Genomic DNA, 26,154 nt, shown 5'->3' with positions numbered 1-26,154 from the left:
GCCTGTGCAGCTTCATGGGCTGAGACAGACCCCGACCATCCAGGAATACAAACTACAGAAGATGAGATTCTGCCCTTCAATTATTTATAACCTCAGCACTTCACTCAAGATAGGGATGGTGGCAGCAGGAGAGTGCAGCAACCTGTTCGCTGGGAGTAGCAATTAAATCTGGGTTCAACTGACATACAGAAAGAATAACAGATATGTTACTTTTGCTTTTAAAAGGGTGAAGAATCAGCCCTTCCCCACTAGATGTTGGCTTGAGTGCATCTTCATAGCAAAGACTCCACAGCAGGCAGATGGGAGCTGAGTTAGGGACATAGCTCTGCCCAGCATCTCTTCTCTGCATCACAGGCTGTGAAAATCCAGCTTGAAATCATGGGCACTGTTTCCTACCATGTGTCTGGATACAGGGCTGGGAGATGGGTTATTGATCCCTATTTTCCTACAGCACAGAACTGAAATAGCAGCACTGGGCTCCTCTGAGTTGATAGCAGGGAGGAGGGTGGTGGGTCTGGCTCACTTTCTCACAGTCTGCTAACATGTCCAGAGACATCTGAGGGATGAAGGGGAGGAGAGAGAAACATTGAGATCAGGGTATGTTTCCCTGAGCATTAGACCACCAACTGTAGGGTCTGAGCCTAGACAGCTCCAAGGCAAAGTAAAAAATATTGCTGCACCATAATAGATCAGTCACAAGGCAGACTCTCCTGCGCCTCCCGTCAATAGCTCTGCTGGGAAATCCCCGATGGAAACCCAGCCCTCATCCCCAGCTCATCAAGCTGCTGTGCTGTGAGTGCAAATCCCTCCTGCCCTGCAGCCGCTGTGGCTGACTGCAGGCAGCACTGGGAAAGGGCAACAGAGGAGAGAAGCAAGAGCAAACACCACCATTCGCATTTGCTGGCACCTCACGACCTGCAGGAGTGGTGAGAGCTTCTCCCCAGGGAGATAGGCATGGAGAAAGCCATTTATGAAGCTGGCTACAGTGAAGGGTCAGCAAAACATCCCTCGGTGAGGTCTGCCTGTGCTTGGCTGCATTTGAAGGCCAGGCTTGAGCTGAGAGTTGGCTGCAGCACAGCCCAACCTTAGATGGACCAGGGGAAGACAGCTGAGGGACAGGCCCAGGCTCTGTGGGGAGAGAGAGCATCCTTCAGCCTTCAGCCCCAGTAATGGGCTTACTGTCCCTGCTCCAGCTGATGGGCTGGTGACCACTCAGAATCCTAAGGGACTGAGCCATCAGGGCTTGCTCTGGGCTCCAAAAGTGCCAAGAGCCACAAAAAGCAGCACTTTGAGAGAGAGCATTTTACTAAGAAACAAGTGGGAGATGGGCACAAGTGCATGTCAGAGTGCGGTATCCTCGAAGCACTCAAAAAATGAGGGTGTGGTTGAGAAGCCAATGTATGCACAGGAGAGGATGAAGGCTGCATGATGTAGGGACATGCATGCAGAGCATGAAGAAACAAGCAGGCAAGCTGGCAGCAGCAGGGAGGGGTCCAGGGGAAGAGCAGCATATACACGCAAAGCCAGGGGTGGGGCAGCACAGGATGTGAGCAGAGGGCATTGCAGGGGAGCAGGGAACGGCTCTGCCATTGTAAAAGAGCAGAGAGACCCAAGCAAGAAAATAAGGACCCCTACAGGGATGTGGTCTCCATTAGAGCTGGCTTCCCAGGCGGAGGCAAGGGAGTTCCTCCTCAGCAGCTGAGTGGATGGAGAGGCTGCATCCAGCCAGACATGATGACTGGGGCTGGGAAAACCTCAGCATGGAAAGGAGAGGGCTATGGGCAACAGCAGCAACAAACTTGGCCGTGTCTCTGCTTCATGACATAACGCCAGCAGGGAGAGGGCGGGCTGCTCCCAGCGCAGAGAGCCACACAGGAGGGAAGGGAGTTGGTCCAGGCTGCAGGATCAGCCTCCTCCTTCCACAGCAGAGCCACTCAGACACAGCCACCTCAAGCAAGGAGAGACAGAAAGACAGGTCCATTTAGACACGAGACCCTCTGGGTCCCAAGCTCTCCCTCAGCTACTGTTCTTCTGCTCAAAATGGTCCAGGCATCACTGATACTCTCTAACGGGGACAGGTCATGCTGACTCTCCTTCCTGGGGAAGTCCCTGCTGGTGGCACCAAGCTGGTCCCCAGCCCTGCTGCTGAGGCACCACTTTCCCCCCAGCAAGAGCTGGGGATCTGTAAAGGTCTGAGACCCCATGCTTTGCATCGTGTGCATCTCCAGTGCTGTGAGACTGGAAAATCACAGTGAGAGACCAATTTATCCACAGACCAGGACTGTACCCACGTAGGAAATGGTTTGGGGGAACCAAGCTACAGGCAAACAGCTGGGCAAAAGGATGGCAGGGAGGGTATCCTCCACCTGGGGAATGCTGGCGAATTCCGGCGCCGGCGGTCCAGCGCTTCTAGTGCAGGGCCGGAGATCTCGCAGCTCCATCTGCTGGCATCATGGCCAGTGCTGCAGAGGCTGCAGAGAAGGTAAGGCGCCGGGGAAAGGGAGAATTGGCGGAATTAGCAGGACAGAGAGCTTGAGAAACAAAACCCACACGGCCCCTGGATTACACAGGAGTTTATTCTTGCTTTCATCTTTTTAACCAATAGCCTGCAGGTTGCATATATGAAAATAGAGGAGAAACTTACACCAGCAAAAAAGAAAACCCACAGTGAGCACTGTAAAGGCTTGATGCTATGCAAGCTGCACAGGTGATGCTGGGTTTGGTTGTTGCCTTTCCTTCAGCCCATTTTTTTTCATCAGTTCAGTCATGAAATCTTTTTCTGTCATGCCCATCTTCAGCATCAAATAATTTTCAAAGTCAGGCATTCACAACTTCTCTGGGCAACTTGTTCCAGTGTCTCACCACCCTTACAGTAACAGCTAATGTAAATCTACCTTTTTCAGTTTAAAAGCATTACCCTCAGTCCCACCATGATACTGCCTAATAAGGAGTCCCCTTGTAAAAGCTCAACACCCAGATTTTTCTGGAGGATAAAGCAATCTCCTGACCCCTGGTGACACCCAGTGCACAGGGACAGGGCAGATGCTGCTGTACACAGCTCACAGGAGGCAGTACCAGTGACTACGGGCACCAGCTCCCCATGGCTTTGCTGCAGACCTCCAGCTGTAGGTGCCCCTAAGCTCCTAAGGCAGGGGAGAATGGGGATGTGCTTCCCTGGCAGCTAAGCCCACATGGTAGGTAAAGTCAGCCCTCAGCTTCTCTCCATGTATCTAAAAAGGGCTTTGGAGAAATTAAAAAGCACAAATGCATCTTTGAACTAAGGAGAAAGGGCTTGTTTTATTCTTGCAAGTACGTTTGTCCTTTGCATTGGGCAGCTGAGAGTCATCCTTATGCAAAATGTCTCATGAGAAACCGTCAGATCCACCAGGCTCCCTGAGGCTGTGGGATGAGGTGCCCGGCTGAGGCACCCCACTGTGTACCCATGTCTCCAGGAGCTGGGGAAGTTGACCTTGGGTACCCAGCTTTCCAGACACTCCAACAAGTACCTAGCCATCACCCCAGTTCCTCTTTGCAAACTCCCATGACTTCTAGATGAAATAAAACAGGACAAATAGGAGTACTGCCAGAATACAGAGCAAGGAGCTGCCAATGAAGCAGCAGCATTTCCAAGAGAAGCTGCTGTTGAAGTGTGAGGGGTGGTGGATTGGAATTACATAAGGCCTCATAAGGGTGTGATGTGTCCTGGCCTTGTCCAGGCCTTGTCCTGGCATCCATCAAGGACTTCCAGGCATTCGACGCCGGGTCCAGCCGTGTCTCACTGCAAATGTCGAGCTGGCATCCCTAACAGTGGGCATTGTCGTGCGGCCCTGTCACCAGCGCATCCAGCACAACTTCCAGGAGGTCAGAGGGCTGAACTCACACTCATCAGTACTTGAGGATCCTAGCACCGCATTGTGCAGAAGCATCTCCACAGTCTCCAGGCTGAATTCAGGCTCCTCCAGCGTGCAAGCCTGGTGGAAGGCTTGCATCCACACCGTGCCCCAGCCCTGGCACTGGTGCATGTGGAACAGGATGTGCACTTTGGCCAAAGACCACTCATGAAAGCACTGGGAGCACCAAAACCTGCCAGGGCACAGAGAAGATCAGCTAATGTTAGGTTCCCTGTGCTGAGCCAGCGGCTTCCCAAGCAGTCAGCAGGGACCAGGGCAGCCAGGTCTGATGGATTCATTTCACTCAAGCAAGCTTCACACTGAACTGCCCTCCCCCTAACAGCATGATGCCAGTGTCTGGGGAGTTCAACACAGATGTGAGCTCAGGGCTGGCCCGAGCATTAAAGATTTTAGGAGCCAGGCTGACTGCCAGCACCACCCTGCTCCCATTTTTTAGCCCATCCTGGCCCCACTCCCAGGAGCAGGGGTCCTTGGGGTGGGAAGCACCAGGCCCCTGGTCTGTTTGGTGCTGCAGCCCCTCACCCATACCAGCTCATCACAGCTCAGTGGAAAGCCAACATCAATCTCAAGGCTGGGGAAGTGGAAAAAGAAGACAAATAGAAGGAAGGTGTGGGTGGAGGCTGCAGGGCAGGTGAGGAGATGTCTTGAGGAACCAAAAGGTGTGCAATCCGCAACTCTTTGTCTTGCACAACCTACATGGGAGCTGCAGCACAGGTCTCTGCTGCTACCTGGTCAGGGCGGCTGGTTGATGCCCAGGGTCTTTCCTGGGGTACAAATGTTTGGGGTGGAGCCTCTCATCAGCAATGCAGATCTCTCTGCTGTGTGACCTTGCAGCCTGGTGCAGGGACTGCTGAGGCATCGCTCCATGTCCCAGCAGGCAGAGGCTATTCTCATCCTCTGGGTGCAAACACAGATTTGTTTTGAGTGTGGTATAACTACCTGTGCTCACTGGAGGAGATCTTTGTATCTTGACACCAACATGGGGAAACTCTGGCCAAATACCAGCTGCCCTTTGGCCCTGTGGAGCCTCTGCTCTCTCCTCCCTTCCAATTACCGTGATTTTTTCCAGTTTAGCAATAACCCACCAAGCTTGGAACAAAATGGGACAACCTCTCCCAGCCTCACCCACCTGCAAACTGCCTCTTTTGTGTCAAAAGCTGTTTCCTACAAGCAAACTTTGAGAAAGAGAAAGGTCTGCCATGACAGCCCATTTTCCCTTGGTCCCCCATGCAGGGCCCAAGCCAGCAGCCCCCTATCTCCCAAGAGCATGGCACTGCACAAACTCCTTCCAGCCAGGCTTGAGGGCATGCACCTGCAGAGTATCATCCTTCTGAAGCATCCACAGCTCTGTTAAATTCGTATCTGCAATCTTCTCTGCAAAAATGTCATGCGAGATCCTCATGGTCTCACCTGGAGCTGGGCAAGAAGCAGTGACCAAGCCTGCAGTTCAAGCTTGTAGCTTCTGAGTGCTAAGACATGTGTGCAACAGTCTTTTCTCCAAACATACCCTCTGCACATCGTATTGGTGCTTGGAGAGGGGAACCTTTGCTCTCACGTGAGCAGCAATGCCCCATCCTGATCCATGTGACAACAGGCTCTGATGATGCTACACCACATCTTGACCAGGTGGAATGTCCTCCAAAGCAAGGACAAAGGAGGGTTTCACAAAGCCCCACACACGAACTCCCAACCCCGCTGAAGCCGTGTTCTCATGATGTTACTCCATCTGTAGGTAGGCACTGATGTTGAGAGGGAACCGCCTGCCAGGCTGCCTGTGCCTATCACCATCACATGAGCAGGGGTGAACCAGCTGAGACTGTGCTCAGCATAGGAATAAAAGAAGTGAAACTCACCACAAAAACAGAGGATTTGGCTGCTTTACCTCTCTCAATAGTTGCCACCAAATACAGTCTGTTTCTAACACCTTTCAGCCAACTCAAGCAGCAAAAGGCCTGACATGAAACCGCAGGGTGGAAAGCTGGGGAGGCTGGTACCACATGTAAAACCAAAAAAAGGTGAGGTGTGCTCTGAGCTGGGAGTACTAGAGCTGTCTGTAGCCCTTTGCCCTCCAGCTTACCTCTCTTCAGGTGTGCAGGTCTCCTGGGACATCCCATGGAGAGCAATGCAGGACAGGGAGCAGATTAGATAAGAGGCCAAATGATAACTTCTCTTGAGCTGGAGGAAGATCTGCAGCTTGATAAGGCAAGCTCAGCCTACCATGGAAATTGAGAGCAGCCCTGCAGTGATGGACTTGGGGAACTGGTGGATAAGAAGCTGGACATGAACTGGCAGTGTGTACTCACAGCCCAGAAAGACAACCAGGGTTGGAACTAGAGGGTCTTAAGGTCCTTCCTTTCCAACCCTAACTGTTCTATGATTCTATGGCAGTGAAGCACTGCTACAGGTTGCCCAGGGAGGTGGTAAATGCCTCATCCCTGGAAACATTCAAGGTCAGACTGGATGGGGCTCTGAACAAGCTGATCTAGTTGAAGATGTCCCTTCTTACTGCAGTGGGAGTGGACTAGATGACCTTTAAAGGCCCCTTCCAACCCAAACTGCTCCATGATTCTATGGTTCTATAAAGCCATGTCACCTAACGTGAAGCTTTCAGAGGAGACCATCCTATGCACAGAAAGGGCACAAAACTCACAAAAATGCCCCATCTTGGAAAAAATGTGCTGGGTGGCTGCCGAGGATGAAGCCACCATAGAAAGTTATGGCAGGCCCTCATGTTGAGTGCTCAAGCAGCACTCAGGCTCCCAGACGCAGGGAGGCTTTAAAGCAAAGACTAGGATATTAAAGTCTGCAGCAGGATAAATCTCTTGTTTAAAAGTCACCATAAGAATCTATGAATCAGGCTTAAAATACTCCACATTGCCTTCAAATGAAGGCTGCCGCTGTGGCAACTCTTCTGGCTTAACACCTGAAACGCCTGGGTGTCCCAAACAGCAGGAACAGTGGCTGGCCCTGCCCTGGAGCTGCCTGAGGAGCTGGGATTGCTGAGGATGTAGGTGACAGCAGCTGTGTCCACATGAGAGTGGCATGGTGACTGCTGGCAGTAGGTGACAGTGATTGTGAGGTCTTGAGAGGCACCAGCACATCAGGTTCATCCTCCAGATCCCAAAAGGGAGGAAGGCAATGAACATTGGTCCCAGCAACCACAGGGAGCCTCTGGTTATTGCTGCTGGAAGGGAAAACCCTGCAGCATCTGCACATCCCCTTGGACTCCTCTGTGTTAGAGGCTGAGATTTACTCTGGGCAGGGATGGTTGAATGCAGGAAAAAGTTAAGGGTTTTGATATCTCCCCTTCTAAGGCAGCCACACGTGTGTTGAACACCTAAACCTCAAGGAGGAGGAGCAGCCCTCTCTCCTGGCACGCTCATACCCCCAAAAAAAAACAGTCACTTCATCCAGGGAATCTGTGGGTTCAACCCAGCTCTTCTTTCCAGTTGCTGCCACAGGGCGAAGGGATGCTCCCCACGGTGCAGGCACTGTTCCCCACACTGCCCACCCCAGGGGGCAATATGCTGCCCCTCAGGCACACTCCTCAAAAGGAATCTGATGGCATCCCTAGCATGGGGACAGGCCCCTGCCTCCATTCTGGCTGTGATGGAAACCAGTCCCCCGTTACATCATGGCAACGCAGGTCAGATATCGGCTCACAATGTACAAAGCCCTCGCAGTCATCTCTGTGACAGAGCCTGATGCTGGTCGCGCTATTAAAGCCTTTGACTTGCTTTTACTGAAGGGACTTTCCCAGAACCACCCACGGAGCTGAAAGTGCTTTTACGTCCTGTTCCACTTCGCACACACCTCCCGGCGCAGCCCAAGCACCTTGCCTTCTACTGGCACCCACCTGACAACAAAAGCTGCTCCTGCCGGTCCCCCCACAGCCCGGCATGGACTAGGGACATGGCTGGTTGTGGCTGCTCCGCAGAATACCTGCAGGAGGAAAACACAAGCTGCAGCCCGAGGGGTAATTTCCCTGCTGCTTTCGCACTGCCTGAGGTTATTTTTGAGTGCAGCTCCCACCCCCGGGCGCGCTGCCTGTGTGAAAGGAGGAAGGTTTCCCGAAGCTCTTTGTGCCGTCTGAGCAGCAGGGCGTAACTCTAAACACTTCTCTGCCTTTCACTGCTTGCTCCCTGCCAGGACTTTTCTTCCATTCCGAAGACCTTCCTCATCTCTTCCTGCACTAAGCACACCCAATGCTTTCCCATCAGTCATTCTTTCAGGGAATTTTTGCTCTTTTCTCCAGATCATCGGGGTGAATTTGATTTCTAACCCTTCTCCCAGACGGCCCCTACACCCTCCCTCAATTGCCTGTTGCCTTGACTTGAGCCATGCTTCCCCAGAAAACCCCTGTTTGATGTGTTGCTGTCACACGCTATTAATAACTGCTCATGGGCTACAGCTTCTTGGGTAGCCATCTACCCACAATGGTAGAATTTCCCATTTCCCCTATTTGCTTATGAGAATGTCACGTAAGGCAGCACAGAGATAGCATCGCTCCTGCTTTCCCTGTAGTACCCAGCCCTAATGAAGAGAAAATGAGATTGGTTTGACACAGCAGGTTCCTGCTCAACCAATGTTCTCAGCCCCAGCGCTGCCCTCTCAGTGTTTACCGCTTGGTGTCCTTACTAATTTGTTCCGTGTGTTTTCTGGGTGCCGAGGCAGGCTGACTCATCTAGAATTTCTCAGGTCCTCTTTTTTCCCCTTCTTTGAAGCAGATGGTGAATTGGGCATCCGTACCTCCTGGGACACAGCTCCATGGCAGCTCTCTGCATTCCTGTCCCCCTCCAACCTTGCCACTGTTGATGGGTGAATGGTGGTTACCCCATTGTGGTGAAACTCACTGCCTCCAGGGACAAAGCTATGGCTGTAGGTTCCCTTCCAGGCTGGTCTGTCTTCATAGTCAAGCCCTTGGACAAGCTAAACCCAGGACAGTGGGTTCCACTTTTCTCAGGGTGGAGTTGAGGCAAGGAAGATCAGGTCCTTTGGAAATAGGGATATGCCCAAGCTGAACTGTAGAGAGGAGTCATTGCCCCATTGCCCTGGACTGCTGAGGTGGAGAGGGATGCTGGGGAATGGGGAGAGATTTAAGAAAGGAGGTAGATGTGAAGATGTGGTCAGGTATTACCCCACATGGCCTCTTGAGCCTCACAATGGTCCCTCCAGGCATCAGGAGAGAGCTAAGCCCCCTCCAACAAAGCTCTGGCTCAGTGCCACAGGTGGTGGGTTTGGTCTTTGGGGCAGTAGGATGGGCAGGGCCAGGGCTCCTTCCCAGCCCTTTGAACCCCCCACACCAGGATCTGGCTTGCTGGCACCAGCACATCCCACCAAAGGGAGCAGCATATCCCACCAAAGAGAAGAAGAGCAAGAAGGAGAAACCCTGGAGCTGATTCAAAGCAAAACTAAAGAAAGCACAATGAGGGTGGCAGGAGGAAATGCAGATGTTCTGCAAGCCTTCAGCAGGCTCAGCAACAGGGCGAGGTTCTTAGTGAGACAGGACAGAGGAGATGCAGTGGGCCTGGACCCTTGCGAACACACCAGGGCTGTGCAAGCTGCCGTGGTTAGGGGTCCAGGCAACCTGTCTAGTAGCCCACAGATCATGCCATCAACCCAGGGTCCAAATACTGCAGTACCTCCAGCCCAACCTCTTCGAAGCTGAAACACAGCTGAGACCTCCCAGTGACTAGGAGAGTATTTGTAAGTGACCTTACTGCCACATAACCTGCCTGCCCCTTCTCCCCCCCAGCCCCAGCATCTGCAATGTCTCATTCTGTAGGAATGGTGCTTTTGCTGCCCCATGGCATAGCTCTCCTTGAAGACACTGCTGCAAGCAGCTCATCAGTTTTCTTGAGACCTGTTTTTTGGGCTCAAGTTTCTTTAAGGGATGTTTGCTCACATATTGTTCCCAATCACCTTTAATCAAGGCTGGGGTATATAAGGAACCAGGCTGGCTTTCAGCATCTGCTACTTAGGTACAGTAGTTTGGGCATGCTGAAGTCATACATACAGCTTCCTGCAGATGCTGACAGCGATCAGCTCCCTGGGGTCTTCCACCAGCGTCTGGCCCTTCCCCATCACCAAAGACCCCAACATGGGCTGGGGGATGAGCCCAGGTATGATGCCAGGGAGCTGGCAAAGCATTTTGGTACTGGCCGTGGTGGCAGTGCTGGGTGCCTGCAGCTGGAAGAAGTTGCTCTGCCAGAACAGGGCATGCAGGAAACACAGCTGCTTTGGTGCCTGCAGCCACCTGCTCAGCTGCACCCAGGTCCTGGGATGGGAGGAGGTGCTGCATATGGATGGGGTGGTTTGGGTGCAGTGTGTCTGCAGAGGTGTGCATTATTTGGCACACAGTAACTGTACAGATCTAGGGGTGTGCGCACAGATTTGCATGGGGAGTTGTGCACACACTTCTGTGTTCATTTGTCTGTGCTTTCACATCAGTGTCCATAGCCAGGCTGTGGATACTCGCTCTGGGTTGATACAGAGAAAAATATAATTCAAACCCTTCAGTTTGGCTGCTGTGTGTTTGTGAGCACAAAGCACAGCAAAAGAGGCTGTCACTCGCATCCTCTGTCACTCACACCATGATACTGGTAGGAATGAGGTGAGCAGATCCAAACCTATGTCCTCTGCCTTCTGGCCTTTCAGGAGTCATTCCCAGTGACGGCACATCCTGAGAGCACAGAAGAGTCAGATCCAAGTGCTATTTAATTTTACAGGGCCTTGTTCTTCTCCTGCTTGCACTGCTGTAAGCCTGTCTTCCCAAAATGGGATGATGAGGACAAGGCTGGGACTCTGTGGCACAGGGGTCAGCCCCAGCAGCTGCAGTGCTGCAGGGGGTGAGGTCAAACAAGACAGCCAGATGGTAGGGTCTGCCTGTCTGCTCTGCAGCAAACCTCCTGTCCACAGCCTAAAGCAAAGACCATTGAAACCCTGCCACACATGCTCCTCCACAGACAGCAAAGCAGCTGGATGTACCCCAAAGCCATACCAGGCCCATCAAATCTCAGCCTCTTACTGGTGCAGGCACAGAAAGCCAAAGGACAGTGAGGGTGATGAGGCCCTGGCACAGGTTGCCCAGAGAAGCTGTGGCTGCTCCATCCCTGGCAGTGCTCAAGGTCAGGTTGGACAGGGCTTGGAGGAATCTGGTCTACTGGAAGGTGTCCCTGTCCATGGCAGGGGGGTTGGAACTGGATGATCTTGAGGTCTTTTCCAACTCAAACCATTCTAGGATTCTGTGACTTCAGGTTGTCAGTTCAGCTCCCCCAGAAAACCTGACACAAATTTTAGCATCCTAAGTGCAAATGAGTTTGGGTCTCTGCTTAATTTGGAGTGGAGGGAAGGGCCATAAACCTTCCAATTGGCACAAATAGTGGGCAGCCAACTGGTATGGGTGCAGTGGCAAGCAAAAGCAGAAGGGCTCTGATATGGAGTGAGGGGCAGGGGCAGGGGAAGGAGGAATGTGAAATGATGGAACTAGAAAAGCCAGAACTGGGGACTTCTCAGTAAGGTGAGAGGTAAAAGAGCCTCCTCCAGGTCCCACAGCTGGAGGGAGCAGGACAGGCTGCAGACCTGGCACCTCTGCTACCTGAGAGGCAGGATGGAAAATATGAAGCAGGACCCACCCTCTCGCTGGTGTCACCTCTGATGGGAAAGCCAAAAGCAAAACTGCTGACTGAGCTCCTGCTTCTCACCCGCTGCAGCCACCTCCTGCCTTGGCTTTCCAGGCGAGCTGAGCCCGGCCGGCTGCAGGTCTCTGCCAGAGCCATCAGGGCAAGGAGTGGGGCTGCTGGGTGTAGAAAAGCCCTGACATGGTGAGCTATGCGTTGGTGTGAATGAATGATGTGGGAGTTACTGCTAGGAGCCTTCAGAGGCACTGGTGACCAAGGGGGGCCCACTGTAACCACTGTCTTGCCCTGAGGAAGGGTGAAAGCCATCCTACACAGATGTTCATCCCATCTGGTCCCCTCTGGAGGTTTCTTGAGGACTTTCCAGCACCCCGCAGGGGACACACTGCAGTGGCTGTCATGCCTCACCACTTCCCCCAGCACCCAGTCTGGCACCCACAGGGCTGCACTGGTTTTATGGGGGATAAAAGGAAATAAAACCTATTGACAGTGCTGCTAAAACATGAGATGCAAGTGACTGCTCTCTGGGTTTTCTGGTCTTGCAGCAGGCCTCTGTTGCCTCCAAAACCCCTCCTTACCAGTGTTCCTCCCCTCTCAAGTGGTGTCACTTCTTTCTGTTCTGTTTCTGGCAGGCAGCACAGCCCCAGCATTGCTTTCAAGAGGGATAATGGAAGTTTGGAGCCAGAAAGCTGCACAGAGCACCACGCTGTAAGCTTTGCCTTGGCTTACGGCAGCCAGGCCCATGGCTACCACAAGGGATGCTCATCCCCAATGGGCTGTGCAAGTGCCCAGAGGTGAGCCTGGTAAGGGGGGACTTGGTTTGCAGCTGCATCCCAGTAACCAGCTCATACAGCAGAGGAAGAAAAAGAGTAGCAGCCTCTCTCTGCATTATAAAGAGCAGCTTCATGGAAGAGCAGCTTGTGTATGGCATGGAGAGGCCCAGAAACCACAACAGATGCTGCCGCCTCCCGGCTCTCACCTGCATGCCGCCAAGAGATGTTATTCGGCTGCCCACACACCTGCCATCACAAGGCAACAGACTCCCCCTGCATGAAACCCTTTATTCACCCCCTGAGCCATATCCACCTCCCACCTACTGAGGGGAGGGACAAGGGGATATTTCCCCCCCCCCTTGCAGAGGAGGGAAGTGCCTGGAGGCAGGAGGAGAGCCAGCTGCCCTCTTCCCAGGGTCTTCTTTAAATAGCCGTACAGAAGGCAGTGTCTGCCCTGGGCAAGGAGAATCCCTCAGCCCCGGGCTCCTCTGAGCAGCATCTCCCAGGATCCACTCCCACTTTGGCCTCCAGCATTTCCTCCCACAGTCATGCTTGAGTCAGACCTGGGTGAGGGAAGGAGCGTGTCCACTCCAGAGAATCCCAGGTGGAGGCAGAAAATTGACGCATGGTGTAAATCACCTTTGGGACAGACCTATTGGCATCGCTGATCTGTCACAGCCCCTCCTACCTGCCCTGTGTGAAGAGGTAGCATGAGAAGCCCTGCAGGGACCTTCCTTGTCTCCTGGCACCCACCCAATAGCCATGGTCCCACCAAAGCCAGGACTGTCCAGTGTCAAGTCCAGCAGCATCATCTTTTGCTCCAGTCCTGGCACACTGGACTTTTCCCATCTACAACCTGTGGTGGGAGTGAGGGGCCAGGGCAGCCTGTCCCTGCCTGCACCCCTCAAGCAAGGAGGGACCCAGCCCTCAGCAGGGCTGGAACTGCAGCTGCCACATCCTCTCGTCTGGGTGTTTCTTCCCCGGCTCTGATGTGACAGGCTTCTCATCTGGGAAGATGATGGTGGCGTATTCGGTCTGCTCAACTGGTGAAGTCTCCGGGGGGACCTGCATGTGCTGGTCACAGTGAAACTCCAGCACACCATAGTCCACAGTGGACACGGACACCACAGGGGGCTTCTCTTCCTTCTGCAAGGAAATTCCATTGGGGTGATTCATCATCCAGAGGTACCTGCCATCCCCAGCACAAACCTTCTTTTGACAGCAAGTGCCAAAACCAGCTCTGAAGCATTCCAGGAGGGCAAGGTCAAGAGCAATACAAAGCAGAAAGACACACAGACCTGGGATAGCATTTGCCAAGACAAACTGGACCGTGAGCCTTGGGGTCACTGCTGAGGCCATGTGATCTCAGCTCTCTGCCTTTGCAGGCAGGTTGGGGTCCCTGCTTACCCAGTCATAGAAGGCAGGGTGGTGCTAGGAGCCCTTTTCCCACCTGTCTGAGCTGGCATGGGGTGCATGAGAAGACCACAGGTCTGAGTTTGCTCAGCTCAGAGAGACAGGGAGCAAAGGGGACCTACTCGCTGCCTTCAGCTACCTAATGGGGTTGCAGAGAAGATGGAGCAAGACTCCTCCTGGAGGTGCCTGGCAAAAGAAAGAGAGGAGACAGACACTAGCTGCAGCAAAATAAATTTTAGCTTAATATATTGGGGAGAGAGAGGGGGCAGTGCACATTTCTTCCCATTTTCTACAGCAACACAATCCACTGTTAAAAGATAAGCCCGCTTCAAGCAATGGTTGAACTAGAGAGGTCCTATCCTATCCCAGTTACTTTAATTTTGTGATGGGCTGTGCTGCAGGTGCAGAAAAGCAATTGTAGCTGTGCAGAAAAGATCAAGCAGCATCAGAGAAGACAGAAGAAGCGAACAGCCTGCAAAAGGCTGATAAAGGGAGGCCCTGCACCCCAGTGATGCCACAACACTCCCCTGAAGCACGGCAGGGCATCCGAGACAGAAAACTCACCGCTGGCGCATTTTTACTTTGTGGTTTCTGTACATCTGCAAAGTAACACATTTGGTTAGAAGATGCTTGCGTGCCAAGACAGCGTGAGCATCTGAGGCTAACCCAGTCCCCATGTCCTGCAAGAGCACTGGACACCACAACCATTGCACCACACTTTCTTCTTCTCCCTTTGGGGTCTAACACACTGAGCATTACAAAGACAAGTGTGATACCAGCCCAGGGTTTAATTAGGATTAGTGGGGTGCGATTCTTCAGGGGTCACTCCTGGGAAAGCCCCACAGGTGCTCACAGCAGGGAGGTGATGAGAGTGCCAAGGTGCCCATACAAGGTGTATGGAAGGGACTCCTACAGCATTAACAGACCACACTAATGAGCAGCGCAGAGCCACACCATGTGGTCTGGGGTCTCTACGAAGGGCAAGCAGGGTCCAAAAGCACCCTTCTCCCCTAGGCATGGAGATACCTGTCCCATGGGGGCATGCTAGAGCTGAGTTTAGCACACTGAACTAGCCCATGTACCCAGCGAGCTGCAGGCATCTGGCTGCCCCAAGGTCCCAGCTGGGCTTTCTGGATTAGCATCACCCATAAGGTCCCCTGGCAGAACCCAGCCCCTCGGCACAGCATGGCCTCTGCAGGGGATCATACCTCCTCTCCTGTATGTGATGGTGAGGTAGCCGAAGATCAGCAGCACAACCACCCCAGCCAGCAACAGGATCCCCAGGAGCATGGCCTTGATATAGTCTGGGGGGTTGCTTTCCTCCGTCTCAGGCTCATCAGTAGTATTCGTCTTCTCAGGGGCTGCTGCAATAGCCATCCAGAAAAGTGGGAACAAGACAGCAAGTCAGGAGTATAAAATGGGCTCTATAGTCCTTGTGAAAAGCAACCAGGGAACATGGGGGCTGTCCCCTGAAAGGGCTTGGTCCCGGGCAGGCTGCTACAGCCCTGCCATGCCTCCACACCGCTGAGAGCTAGGGTGCAGAGGGCCAGGGCACTGCTCTGCACCCACAGGCAGTCCTGCAGCATGACTCCCTGCCAGGCAGAGCCCATGGAGGACACGGCTTCCACAAGCCTCTCCACCGCTACCATGTGCTCGGGCCAGCACAGCATCAGCTCACGTTGGGAAGAGATGTTGTGAAAGTGACTTCTGCAGTGTTTTTCCTTTTTATAAAAGGTCACCTTCAGCCTCACAAAGCCCCCACATTGCCAGGCAAGAGTATGGCACATCTTGCTGCAAGATCTCAGTCTCCCACTCCATGGGGCCACGACACCCTCCCAGGGCATGGTTTTGCAACAACACTATCTACAATAACTGTTTGAGGGGTCTGAGGTCTGGTCACCATCCCAAACACAATCCCTATCCCCAAAGGGGCTGTTTAGGGTGAAGGCAGCTCCCTATACTTGTCTCCTGCCTCCATGTGTGAGTGGAAGCATCTCCCTGTGCCGGTCTCCTGCCACCATCCATGAGTCAGGACTCGCTCCTCTCTACAACATCACTAGCAGAACAACCCTAGTGGGATGGCGCTCTCTGGCCTCAGGACCAGATACAGCTGCAGTGTGGATATGGGAGGACAGCCAGTGTGGATATGGGAGGACTTGCCTGCATGCAAAGGCAAGGGGAAAAGACAGAGCTGCGCTCCCCTGATCCACAGCAGGTCCTCCCCCAGCAGGGTAGTGTCTGCCTTATGCCCTGGGGCTATAGCATGCTTGAGAGCACCATGTGTCCCCATCAGCTCAGTCCCCAGGCTGACCTGTGACCACCAGCTGGGATCTATTGCTCTCCATCACATTATTGTGTTCAGAGAAGGTGATCAGACCACAGAAGTAGGAGCCTGAGTCGTTCTGGTGGAGGTTCAGGATCTCAAGCTTGAAGGCAGGAGTGTGGTTGGTGAGCAGGTACTTCTCTGTCTTCACCTGGCCGTTGATCTGGCTGATCTGGTGGCCAATCTCAGCGATTTTTTGGGCTTGGCTATGGTTGGTCTCCTTGTACCAATTGAGGCTGTACTCTGAGCTGGACTCGTTCTCCATGGAGATATTGCAGAAGAAGGTGGCTGAGCCACCTGCAGGGAGAGTTAACATTGCTGGGAAGAAGGTCACTGATTGGAAGAGAGGAAACAAGGCACAGACATGGTTACAGCAGGCACAGGTCTCAGAAACAGCTGTACTCCCTGCTGGGAACCAGGAATGCAAGGCCAGTCCACAGCATCATTCTACATTTCAGGGACATCAGCCCTTGTCTCTCCCCTCCCAAGTCTGTGCCTGCCAGCTGAAGGGGGATCCTTGGGTAGTAACTGTACCAAGAATTGGTTTCAGCAGAGCAAATTTTGCTCTGGGCTACGTAAAATTAACCCTGAACCAGGGTTCCCCATACCAGGGAAAACAGACCTAGGGCGTTGTATTATTTTTAAATCTATACTGTGTGTTAATGTCTGAGTCATCCTTCCTCCAGCTGATTCTGCCTCTGAAAGTGAGCAGAGGGACCACCAGGACTCAGTCCTGGACTGGGGCAGTACCCTGCAGTGCAGACCATTGTGTGCCCAGCTGCCTGTGGGGTGCTCCAGGTCTGCCCACTTCTCTGTGCTGGGACACAACATGGGCAGGGGTTGACCAGGGCACTGTATTTGCCATCTCCCACCTGAGACCATCTGAAAGGGCAGAGGAACCTGGAGCTTACAGTAACCATCCCTTTCCAGCTCCTGCCATGTACAGGAGCAGCCAGCCAACCACACCAGGGGGTCCTGTGAACCCACTGGGGTCATCCCACACAGGCAGTGGGGATGCTGCTAACACAGGCCAGGCTCACAACATCCCAGCTCAGCCAGCTCCATCCAGCAGGATAAGGCAGCTGCTGCATTAACTTTGGTTTGGAACAATAAAAAGCAAGAAGCGTTTTTCATATGGGTTGTCTGACCAAGCAATTCAAACTGCCAGTGGTTTGAAAAGTTCCTGTCATTAAGAAGTTTTTCTCTTTTCAGAAACAGCCACTGACAGTTAAGTGCCCACACTGAGAGATGTAGTTTTTGCAGTGTTTTGGGTTTCTTGTGTTTAACAGAAAATATTCTGCAGGCTTGGGTCTTCTCTTCCTAATGAGTACCATTGCCAGCAACGAGTGAAGCACTTAGAGGACTTCTGAAAGCAGAGGTTGGATTTACATGTTTCCCTGCACCCTCTCAGCATCAAAGGTAACATCTGCTCCAAGGGACACCCAGACCTGCACCAACCCTTGGGTCAGAAAACACCCAAAGTGACCATAGAAAGAAATGGGCTGGGAGGAAGTGGGGACAGGGTTTGATGAAACCATGCTCTTGATCGGTCTGCCCAGACGCACTCCTTCCTCTCTGTCTCCCTTTCCTTCCCAGACTTCACCCTGAGCAAAAGTACATGCAGGACCCTGACTCCCTCAGTCTCAAGTCTAAACCAGGAGGCGCAGCCTGAAACTGTGAGACCCAGAGCAGAAAATCCCAGACCTGGCATGGCACTGGCAAACCCAGAGGCTCAACATCAAACCTCAGACAGAGCCAATTGTGCCCATAGCACATCTCAGGTGCTGCCATCATGGGCTGGCACCCTGTCTCCTTCTCCATCCTTTAACCCTGTTTCTACCCCAAGCATCCCCATTCCACTTGCTTCAGCTACACGTACCCAAAAGGTTTGGGTTTTCTGCCTCCTTGATGCCAGAGCTATTTTTAACTACAAAGCTCCCAACTCATAGACATTTTCCACTGACTGTGAATGACACAGGCCATGTCACAACCACACCATGCTCCGGTACCTACCCTGGCGGCAGCCAACCAGCATAGGGCCACAGCAGAGCAGGACAGTGCAGAGCCTGATCAAGGTCACCTCCATGCTGCCCCACGTCGTCTTCGAGGTAACCAGAGCCATGGCGAGCCAGTCAGTCTTCTGCCCGGGCAGATGCGCTGTGCCACCCCAGCTCTTCTCTGTGCTTCCTTCCCCACAGCGGCGGCTTGTTCTCTGATGTGCACAGCAGGAGCTGGGGTGGAAATGAAACATGCCCATCTCTGCTGCAGAGGGAAACCCATCTGCCTCCCGCCCCCAGCTTCCTCCCCACGGAGGCAGGGATCAGCTGAACCAGTCCTGGCCTCTTCCCCTCCCATGTGCTCCCACATAGGCACACGGCTGCTAAGCAGAGGGGACAGGCACTTCTGGGGGAAAGCTCCCACGGATGGAGCAGGCAGGGACCACAGGGGACACCCTCAGCTCCAGCCTGGCTCACAAGTAAAAGGGTGGTCTTGGGTTCACAGGCATCCATGGGTGCTCACATGAAGTGCCCATGGCAGTGTGGTGCTGGGGGGACATGTGGCACTGGGCAGCCAGGCAGGGTCTGAGCAGCCATGGGGTGCCTATTGGCAGCCTGGTCCCACCAGTATACTCTGACCAAGTTCAAACTCCTCTACTCCTACAATGAAGGGATGGGAGAGGAGGAAGAAGGAGGAGAAAACAGTTTGTTCTTCAAAACTAAGAGACAGGAACTTCAGTGAGAACATCACACCACTTTTCTGATGCACAATGTCCTTCTTCCCCCAACAAGAAGCTTGCCCAATGTGTTGGCAAGGTTCCCACTGACATGGTTGAGACCTGGACAAGACCCTGGTCTCCTGCAGCCCTCACTGCTGGGGCACAGAACCACCTCAAAGGATCAAGCATCAGTCCCAAAATGGCTTTAAAGCATCTGGGGTATATAACATGCACTAAAAATTTGGAAGATGAAAAAGCAAGCAATGATCGAACAACTGGGATGGAGCCAGCTGAAGGACAGAGCTGAATGTCCTCAAAGCCCAAGGAAAGCAAAGCTTCCCAAATGAGATGGGGAACACAATTTACCATCAAAAGAGGCTGAAGAAGAGAGACCCACAGGTCCCAAAGATCCCTCCCCTGCTGGTTTAACTGAATTCACATCTGTTGGTCTGACCCAGGCAGGAGAGGAGCAGGCTGGGGCAGGAAGAGGAAATGGTTAATAGTGCTTGCAAATAAACAAGGAGAGCAGTGAGGTCTTTCAGATACTTCTCAGAAATTAGGAAGGCCTGTGCAAACAATTTGCATGAGCACCAGCAGCCCTGGGGTGGTGAGTAAGCAGCGAGTAAGCGGAGGAATGGAGCGGAGGCACAGAACTGTTCCTTTAGCAAGCGGAAATCTGCAGGGTCTGGGCAGGGTGATGGTGACTGCAATGCAAGGGTGCCACACAGGTATGGCTTGGGGCCACCACCACTTTCGGCATGGCAGTGGGGTGCTGTTCCTGTTCTGCTGGCGGGCAGAGCTCATCCCCAGCTACTAAAGGTACTAAGGGCTCCCATGGACCATCTCTAGCAGATGGTGCTGCTAAAGCCGGTGGAAATCAGGAGATGCTACTGCTGCTCAGGGTCCCAGCAACCCACCTGTGCTCACAGCAGGTTGGGGCAGGACCTAGCATGAGTTGAGAGGCATCTGTGCATCCCAAGCAAAACTCAAAACCTCCTGCTTCCCAAGTGGCAAGGCCAGGCAGCACCCTGCCCACAGAGGCTCAGTGCCCTCAGTCCTACCACACATGCTGGCATCATCAGAGCAGCAGCATGCTCCACACTGGCACCAGGTACACCTTCACACTGTTTCCATGTGAAGCTGGGTGACGCACCCAGGGACCTTTCTTAGCAGCATCACCCACTGCAAGTAGGAAGAATCATCACAGAGATTGCTGCACCAAGATAAACAGCGAAGGAAGCAGGATGTCAGTCAGCTTCTCAGGAGGTGGCCATCGCCCAACAGCCCTCCTTGGGACAGTCAGCAGCTGTGGGCAGGGAAAAGGGCACAAGGATGTGACTGGACGGGGGCATATTGGGGAGTGACACTTTTAAGCCTTTCTGGAAGATTTAAGAAGTTCCTGGAAGAAAGGAGCAAGACTGGTCTCTCTGTACTGATGGTTTAGAAGTATGGATCAGAGACAGGAGGGGAGCACAGGGTGCAGCAGCAACACACAGGCAGGATTTGGGGGAACAGGCTTCTTAACAGCAAAGACTTCAGGCAGCGCCCCCCTAAGCCGGCAGCCACTGTCCCCTGCAGAACCAGGACTCCCTCAGCAAGGCTCCTGAGGCCGGGACACCGCCGCAGCCCCTCTGCATCTCTGGGTACGGGGACCCTGCCCTGCTGGCACCCGGAGCGCTCAGCGACAAGCTCACAGCCACCGCAGCCCATCGAAGCCCGGGCGAGGCAGCAAGCACGGGCTGCGGCCGCAGAGGTTTTGGCGGCAGGAAGGCAGCGCGGAGGCACCCAGCGATGCGCGGCTACCTTCCCCGCCGCTGCCTCTCCCGCTGTGACCTCCCGCCACGCCCACGTCGCGGGCGCCCATCCCTCCCGCGCCCCGCGGACACGTGCGAGCCCCACCGCGCCGAGCGCCGTGACGTGCTGCGTGACGCGCAGGAGGCGGAAGTGGTGCGGTTGCCACAGTAACCAACGCCGGGGGGGGGGGCCCGCGGGGCACCGCGGCCATGGACGGCCTGGGCTTGGATGATGGGTCCGGGAACACGTATAGCCTGCGGGCCAGCGTCCAGCACCGGTGAGCAGAGGGTGCGCCGGGAACGGAGAGACGCCAGGGCGGCTTTGGGTCGGGGCGCGGGGGAGGTGGGAGCTGCGGTGGCGCTGTGGGGAAGGGTGTCCCTGGGCCTCGGGGGCTGGTATGGAGCCGTGTGCGCTGGGTGGAAGGAATGGGGGAGCCCCGGGGCTATGGGGACCCAGGCTAAATTTGACACCAGACAAAGGGAGGCGGGGGGGGAGGAGGGGAGCACAGGCAGGGGATGCTGCTGGAGGGGCTGGTTTCACACCTATGTTTGTGTGTGTTCAGCTTGTGGCAGGGCTGCTTAAGTATCTCCATCTCAGCTGGGCTTTTTTCCCCCGTGGTTTTTAATTTCTCATTTTTCTTTAATATGTGAAAGTTACATATATTTCTACACATAGTGTGAACTTTCTGGGTTTTCTGTTGCTGTTTTATTGCCTGATAGATTTAAATCATCCACAGTAAAGGAATGCATCCGTGCAATACTGAAGGAGAAACTGGCCAATGTACAGTACATTCCAAACGACATGCCTCAGCTTACAATGTCTTTATCAGAGACAATAAAAGACAGACTGAAAGGTAAGGAGGTTTGTTTCTTTCCTACTGTGTCCTCTCCCTTTTAACAGAACCTTCCTTTATTCTTGAAACCTATTCTTTCCCTGCTGATTGACTCAAGGCTACTGTTACAAAACAATCTATTCTATATACATATGTTCCTTGCCTGCAGAACTAGAAGCCTAATTCAAGTAGACAAGATTTGTTTTCATATAGACTGGCTGGTGTGGGATGTCAGCCTCGGAGGGGTAAAGATGCTGCATTAGAGAGAAGGAAGAAGTGATGCTTCATTGCCTCTTGCTTCAATAAGCAGAACCATTCTTGCTATTTTCCTGCTGCAAGTAGATCAGTGTTACATCAGAGTGAATAGCAGGGAGATCAGAACAAGGCTCAATGGGAGCAGTAAAGGGGGAGAGAATGAGGAGCATTCTCCAAGGAGGGGTGTGACTACAGCCTTACAGCATTGGGAAGGGTTGTGGTGGTTCTGCACAGGATGCCCTCCACCATTTTTGAGCTCAAGAATTAAACTTCAGGCTCCATCAGGTGTTTCCTTGTGTTTGCTGCTGGAGTAAGTCCATAGACTTGTGTTGGCGCAGTCACGTGTTTTGTTGTTTTTTTTTTGGTCTTCTTCCTGAGAACAGGCTGGTGCTCCATCTGCTGGGCTGGCCTGACACGTTGGCACAGAGCTACTGTAACCCTCGGCAGGAACCCTGAATTTACACTTCTCCCAGAGTTACACATCTGTTTAAAGCCAGCAGCAGCTGTAGTCCCAGCACGAGTTGATGCTGAGCTAATATGCACAGGGCTTGGCTTCAGGAATCTGTAAACACAGTCACAGTTGCCTGAAGTGAGACTGGCCCAGTGTATTAGCTGGCATTTCTGATGAGCATTGACAGGGTGGATGTTACCGAACCCAGCACGTAGTGTTTAGTCCTCCAGTGGAAACAGTGCACCAGAATCTTCCCAGGACACTGATTTGTTGAAGACAGGCATTAGGATCTATATTTATTTTAAACATGCTTGTTCTCATTTGGCTTCTGGAACATTGCCATGGCCTGACTGGATCTGTCCTGTTCTCCAAAAGTATTTCTTTACTATTGTAAAACAGCTGCATATCTTTGCAGACACATAACATACACCCACATATGCTTTTATGTGGCCTTTTATCCCAGGTGAGAAGTAAAGGAAACAACTATGTGGCAGAAGAATTTCTACAATGCTTTTGCACAAGAACAGTTTTAAAATAAGTCAACTTTCTTCAAATTGGATTTTGTCCACCATTCTTTTTATGTGTTCAGCTCCTGAAAGCTGTTAAGGTAGAATGCTGACAAGTTGTGTGGCTGTTCAGGGGTGTCTTCTGCCTTAGATGCATCTTCTGATGATGCTTAATGCCCTGTTCACCCTTTAACTCCAATAAAATTGTGGTACTCTGTACCTAGGAAGATGAAGCTGCAAGGTAGTCTGTCTGCTTTGCCAATGTATAGGCTTGTACAAGACACTTGCTTTGTAGAAATCTTTAGCTTTGTGGGCCCTGTTTTGAGCTCCTATTTTAAAAAAGTAGTTGCTCTCACTATGATTTTTTTCTCTCTCTCCAGAGGTGGGATTTGACAGGTACAAAATGGTGGTGCAGGTCGTGATTGGAGAGCAGAGAGGAGAAGGAGTGAAGTAAGTTTTGAGTCTTCTAATTGTATTTCTATAAATTTTGTCGGGTTTGGGTGTTGTTGGGTTTGGGTTCAGGTTCGGGTTGAGTTTTTTTTTGTTGGTTGGTTGCTTGCTTGGGTTTTTTCTGCTTTGGAAGCTGTTTCCAGATTTCCTAGGTACAAAGTTCTCTCTGCAGATGATAAAGTGTAAAGCACTTTCTTTTCTCTTAAAGTGGTAAGTGAGAGCTTGGATTGTGCTTGGTTGAATTACCTCATGATAACTGGCTGTACAGGGGTTCTTAGCAAGCAGAAATGCTGAAAAGCATTTGTGATGAGTGTTGCAGAAAGGCATTTTAAATTGTATTCACAATGAACTAGAGCACACACCCAGTCCATTCTCAAGTTCTGGCTGGAGCACAAGAGCCAGGGTAACCCACTTCTGTCTAAAGCCAGATTTCCATAAATTCTTGCTGTGCATTTAATCCCCCCCAGGTAGGCATTTAAGAAGTTTACATTTCTATAATCCTTATACCATACTGTAACGGGAACCAAGCCTAGACGAAGTTCTAGTTTAGCCCCAGATAACTGCAATTGCACAAAAGAATTCCTCTTCAGCTGCAGTAGTGGGCTGTAGTTTTCCATTACTAGTGAGTAGGGAGAAAATGAAAGAGAACAGCCTACAAGGTTTATATGCTTTATCTACTGGGCTTATCTTTATTATTGTGGCCGGTGCTCCAGCAGCAGAAGATAAGTGCAACAGAGCTGTAATCAGATCTGTGGCCCCAATGTTCTGGAGGTCAGGAAGGAATATCTATACCTGCTGCTCAGGCTTTTGTTAGGAATGTCTCTCTGCAGGCAGACTGCTTCAGAAGCAGTGAATGGTTCAATGAAGTGGTCTGATTTGAAAAGTGAAGCCCAGCACAAGCTGATAGAGCAATTGGGAAAATTTTCTGGTTTGCAGTAGGCAGGAGGCGAGACTGAAGCATGATTGCTAACATCGTTAATGCAAAATACTGGGAAACCAGGGTATTCCAGAGGCAGAGTGGAATATTGGACTGAATAAAAAGCAGAGTAACCCTGAGAGCTATGGTAATAGGGAAAAACTAAATAAATGGGGGGGGGGGGGGAAGGATTAAATTCAACAGACTTCTAAAATGAGTTGTATGTCTAGGGACTAGGAACAACATGCTCTGCCACAAACATTGACCCTGTCAGCTGAGACTGACTGGGGCAAGCAGGGAGGTGGCATTTGCAGCAGGGAAAGGGGAGTGTCAATGACCCTAGACAAGGCAGCACTGAGGTCTCATCTGTGATATTCTGTTACAGTCTGGTTGCTTGTCTTCAAGGTAAGCCTTGGACTGAAGCAGGTGTACAAAAAGGCCAGCAGCATGGTCACGGAATAGAGTATAGATACGTGAGGACTAGAAGAGTTTAGCTCATGGTCTAGTAACACAACGTCTGCCAAGGAATACGATAGCTCCCTATAAATATGTTGTGGGTATGTACTATGAGGGTACAGGAGGTGAAGGACAAGAACAAATAAGCTATATTAGCCACTGATGCACAGGCCAGAAGTCAAAGATTCTTAAGCATCATAGCGATGAGGTTTCAAGCCCTGCTGCACAGTGCAGGTGGTTGACAGCTGAGGAGTTTCAAGATCAAGCTTGATCCAGATACGGAAGGGGTTACAGCATGTGGTGGAATTTAGCAGTGGGGATCTAGGCTTAGAATTCAGGAGAATTCTTCCCATTTCCTTTATCTTTAAAAAAATTTCAGTTTGATCGCTAAGGTCCTTATATGTGAACCTTGTGGGTGATGGCTCAACTCTGTGTCCTTTGTCTAGCATGGCTGCGCGATGTTTCTGGGATGCTGACAATGACAGCTGTGCTCACGATGTGTTCACGAATGTAAGTATCAACTGGTTTACCATGGGAAAGTGTAAAGCTCCTTGCTTTTGTGTGAGAGGTAGAGCAACCTTAAATATGGAGCAGAAAAAAACAGCCACTAGAAGGAAGGAACCAAGACTATTGAAACAGTATGATTTACATCTTCACAAAACTTACTTAGATATCATATCCAACATAGTAGAACTTATTTCTTGAGTAGGTCATATAGTGCTGTGCAAAAGTCATTATAGTCACACCATTTTACAGCTGGGGAGAGGAATCAATGGCAAGAAAGTATTTTCTTGCATGGTTTGCTGAACTGCTGTTGTGGAGTACGGCTGGAATCCAGGACTGAGCAAAAGCCAAGGTTTTCTTTCTTTTTTTTTTTTCTTACTATTTTAAACTGACACCTAGACACCTGTGGGTGTGTGGAGGGAGTAAACTGAGGCACTTCTGACATTCAGACAGACTGTGCTAAGTTACACCACAAGTGAGGTGAGTAAGAAACTAATTAAGAGACAGAAATGTGCGATCTACCCCAGGACAGGGTTATGCTCTGGACTAAATGTTGCCTTAGCTCAGCCTTTTGCAGCTAGGCTAGCAAAGAGCTTGCCTGCACTAATGCAGAGCCTTTTTGTTTTCCCCAGGACAGCCTGTTTTGTGTAGTAGCTGCATTTGGCTGCTTCTACTACTGAAGATGGTAAATGTTGCACAGAAGGACAGAGGTGAGGGAGAATGCCTTAGGGTATTTTTTGTTCAAGTGCACAAAAGCATAACAAAATAACAGCTCCACAAAGCATGCCTCACACCTGTTCTACACACTACAACATTCCTTCTTCTTTGTGGATATCAATATAGCTTTAAGTACAGTACTATTATGTCCTTTATTTAAATCGCCCTTCAATTTTATATAGTGTGTTGGGTTTGTCCTAGAACTGTATTGCCAGTAGCCGTTGTTTTTAAGGCAAACTCAACTTTCATCCTGAAAGGGTTCTGTTGCTTTTATGTTTGTTAATTTTCTGAAATGGATTAAATATTTGTAAGAAATGTAAGATAATAAAATCTATGTATTTAGTATTTCCTCTCCTTGTGTTGTCCCTTGCCATTTCCACTATTTCTCCTTCCACTCTACAAGATGCACTAGCCTGGATGATTTGTCTGTGCTTCTCAGATGAGCATTTTCTGAGGCTTCTCTGTAAATTAACCCATAAAGCTGACCTCTTATTCTGGTT

The 26,154-nt window shown here is 51.6% G+C and overlaps 2 protein-coding genes across 6 annotated transcripts; one reads left to right on the top strand and one right to left on the bottom strand.

The window, feature by feature from the left end:
• Positions 1–12,595: 12,595 nt before the first annotated feature.
• On the bottom strand, positions 12,596–20,314 carry PDCD1 (programmed cell death 1). Of its 4 annotated transcripts, XM_062629054.1 has the most exons (7): positions 19,927–20,314; positions 18,071–18,288; positions 16,046–16,390; positions 14,943–15,098; positions 14,299–14,333; positions 13,874–13,920; positions 12,596–13,467 (listed from the first exon to the last, which is right to left on the bottom strand). In XM_062629054.1, exons 1-7 carry the CDS (start codon positions 19,947–19,949, stop codon positions 12,957–12,959), a joined length of 1,335 nt encoding a protein of 444 aa, XP_062485038.1. In that variant the 5' UTR covers positions 19,950–20,314; the 3' UTR covers positions 12,596–12,956. The 4 variants fall into 4 exon arrangements, with proteins under 4 accessions (XP_062485038.1, XP_062485037.1, XP_062485039.1 ...); XM_062629053.1 differs by lacking the exon at positions 19,927–20,314 and having other exon boundaries at positions 18,071–18,392; XM_062629056.1 differs by lacking the exon at positions 19,927–20,314 and having other exon boundaries at positions 13,353–13,467; positions 13,857–13,920; positions 18,071–18,384.
• A 374-nt stretch (positions 20,315–20,688) lies between these two features.
• DYNLT2B (dynein light chain Tctex-type 2B) lies at positions 20,689–25,999 on the top strand. 2 transcript variants are annotated; one of them, XM_062629050.1, is made up of 5 exons: positions 20,689–20,844; positions 21,287–21,420; positions 22,992–23,061; positions 24,880–24,943; positions 25,570–25,999. In XM_062629050.1, the coding sequence occupies exons 1-5, from the start codon at positions 20,777–20,779 to the stop codon at positions 25,615–25,617; spliced, it is 384 nt and encodes a 127-aa protein (XP_062485034.1). In that variant the 5' UTR covers positions 20,689–20,776; the 3' UTR covers positions 25,618–25,999. The 2 variants fall into 2 exon arrangements, with proteins under 2 accessions (XP_062485034.1, XP_062485035.1); XM_062629051.1 differs by having other exon boundaries at positions 20,690–20,844; positions 21,304–21,420.
• The last annotated feature ends 155 nt before the right edge of the window (positions 26,000–26,154 follow it).

This window comes from Pezoporus occidentalis, unplaced genomic scaffold (assembly GCF_034315485.1).
Source record: "Pezoporus occidentalis ecotype Australia unplaced genomic scaffold, CSIRO_AGI_Poc_V1 ctg327, whole genome shotgun sequence".
Lineage (NCBI taxonomy): Eukaryota > Metazoa > Chordata > Aves > Psittaciformes > Psittacidae > Pezoporus > Pezoporus occidentalis.
The sequence above is the reverse complement of the archived record's forward strand: the minus strand, read 5'-3'. Positions and strand labels throughout refer to the sequence as shown.

Coding starts and splice junctions, on each gene's coding strand:
- DYNLT2B (XM_062629050.1), top strand. CDS start 20,777: ATGGACGGCCTGGGCTTGGATGATGGGTCCGGGAACACGTATAGCCTG. Junction 21,421..22,991: donor AATAAAAGACAGACTGAAAG/GTAAGGAGGTTT, acceptor CTCTCTCTCCAG/AGGTGGGATTTGACAGGTAC. Junction 23,062..24,879: donor CAGAGAGGAGAAGGAGTGAA/GTAAGTTTTGAG, acceptor TCCTTTGTCTAG/CATGGCTGCGCGATGTTTCT.
- PDCD1 (XM_062629053.1), bottom strand. CDS start 18,314: ATGGGCATGTTTCATTTCCACCCCAGCTCCTGCTGTGCACATCAGAGA. Junction 13,921..14,298: donor AAAGTAAAAATGCGCCAGCG/GTGAGTTTTCTG, acceptor TTCTTTTGCCAG/GCACCTCCAGGAGGAGTCTT. Junction 13,468..13,873: donor CTTCTCTGCAACCCCATTAG/GTAGCTGAAGGC, acceptor ATTTCCTTGCAG/AAGGAAGAGAAGCCCCCTGT.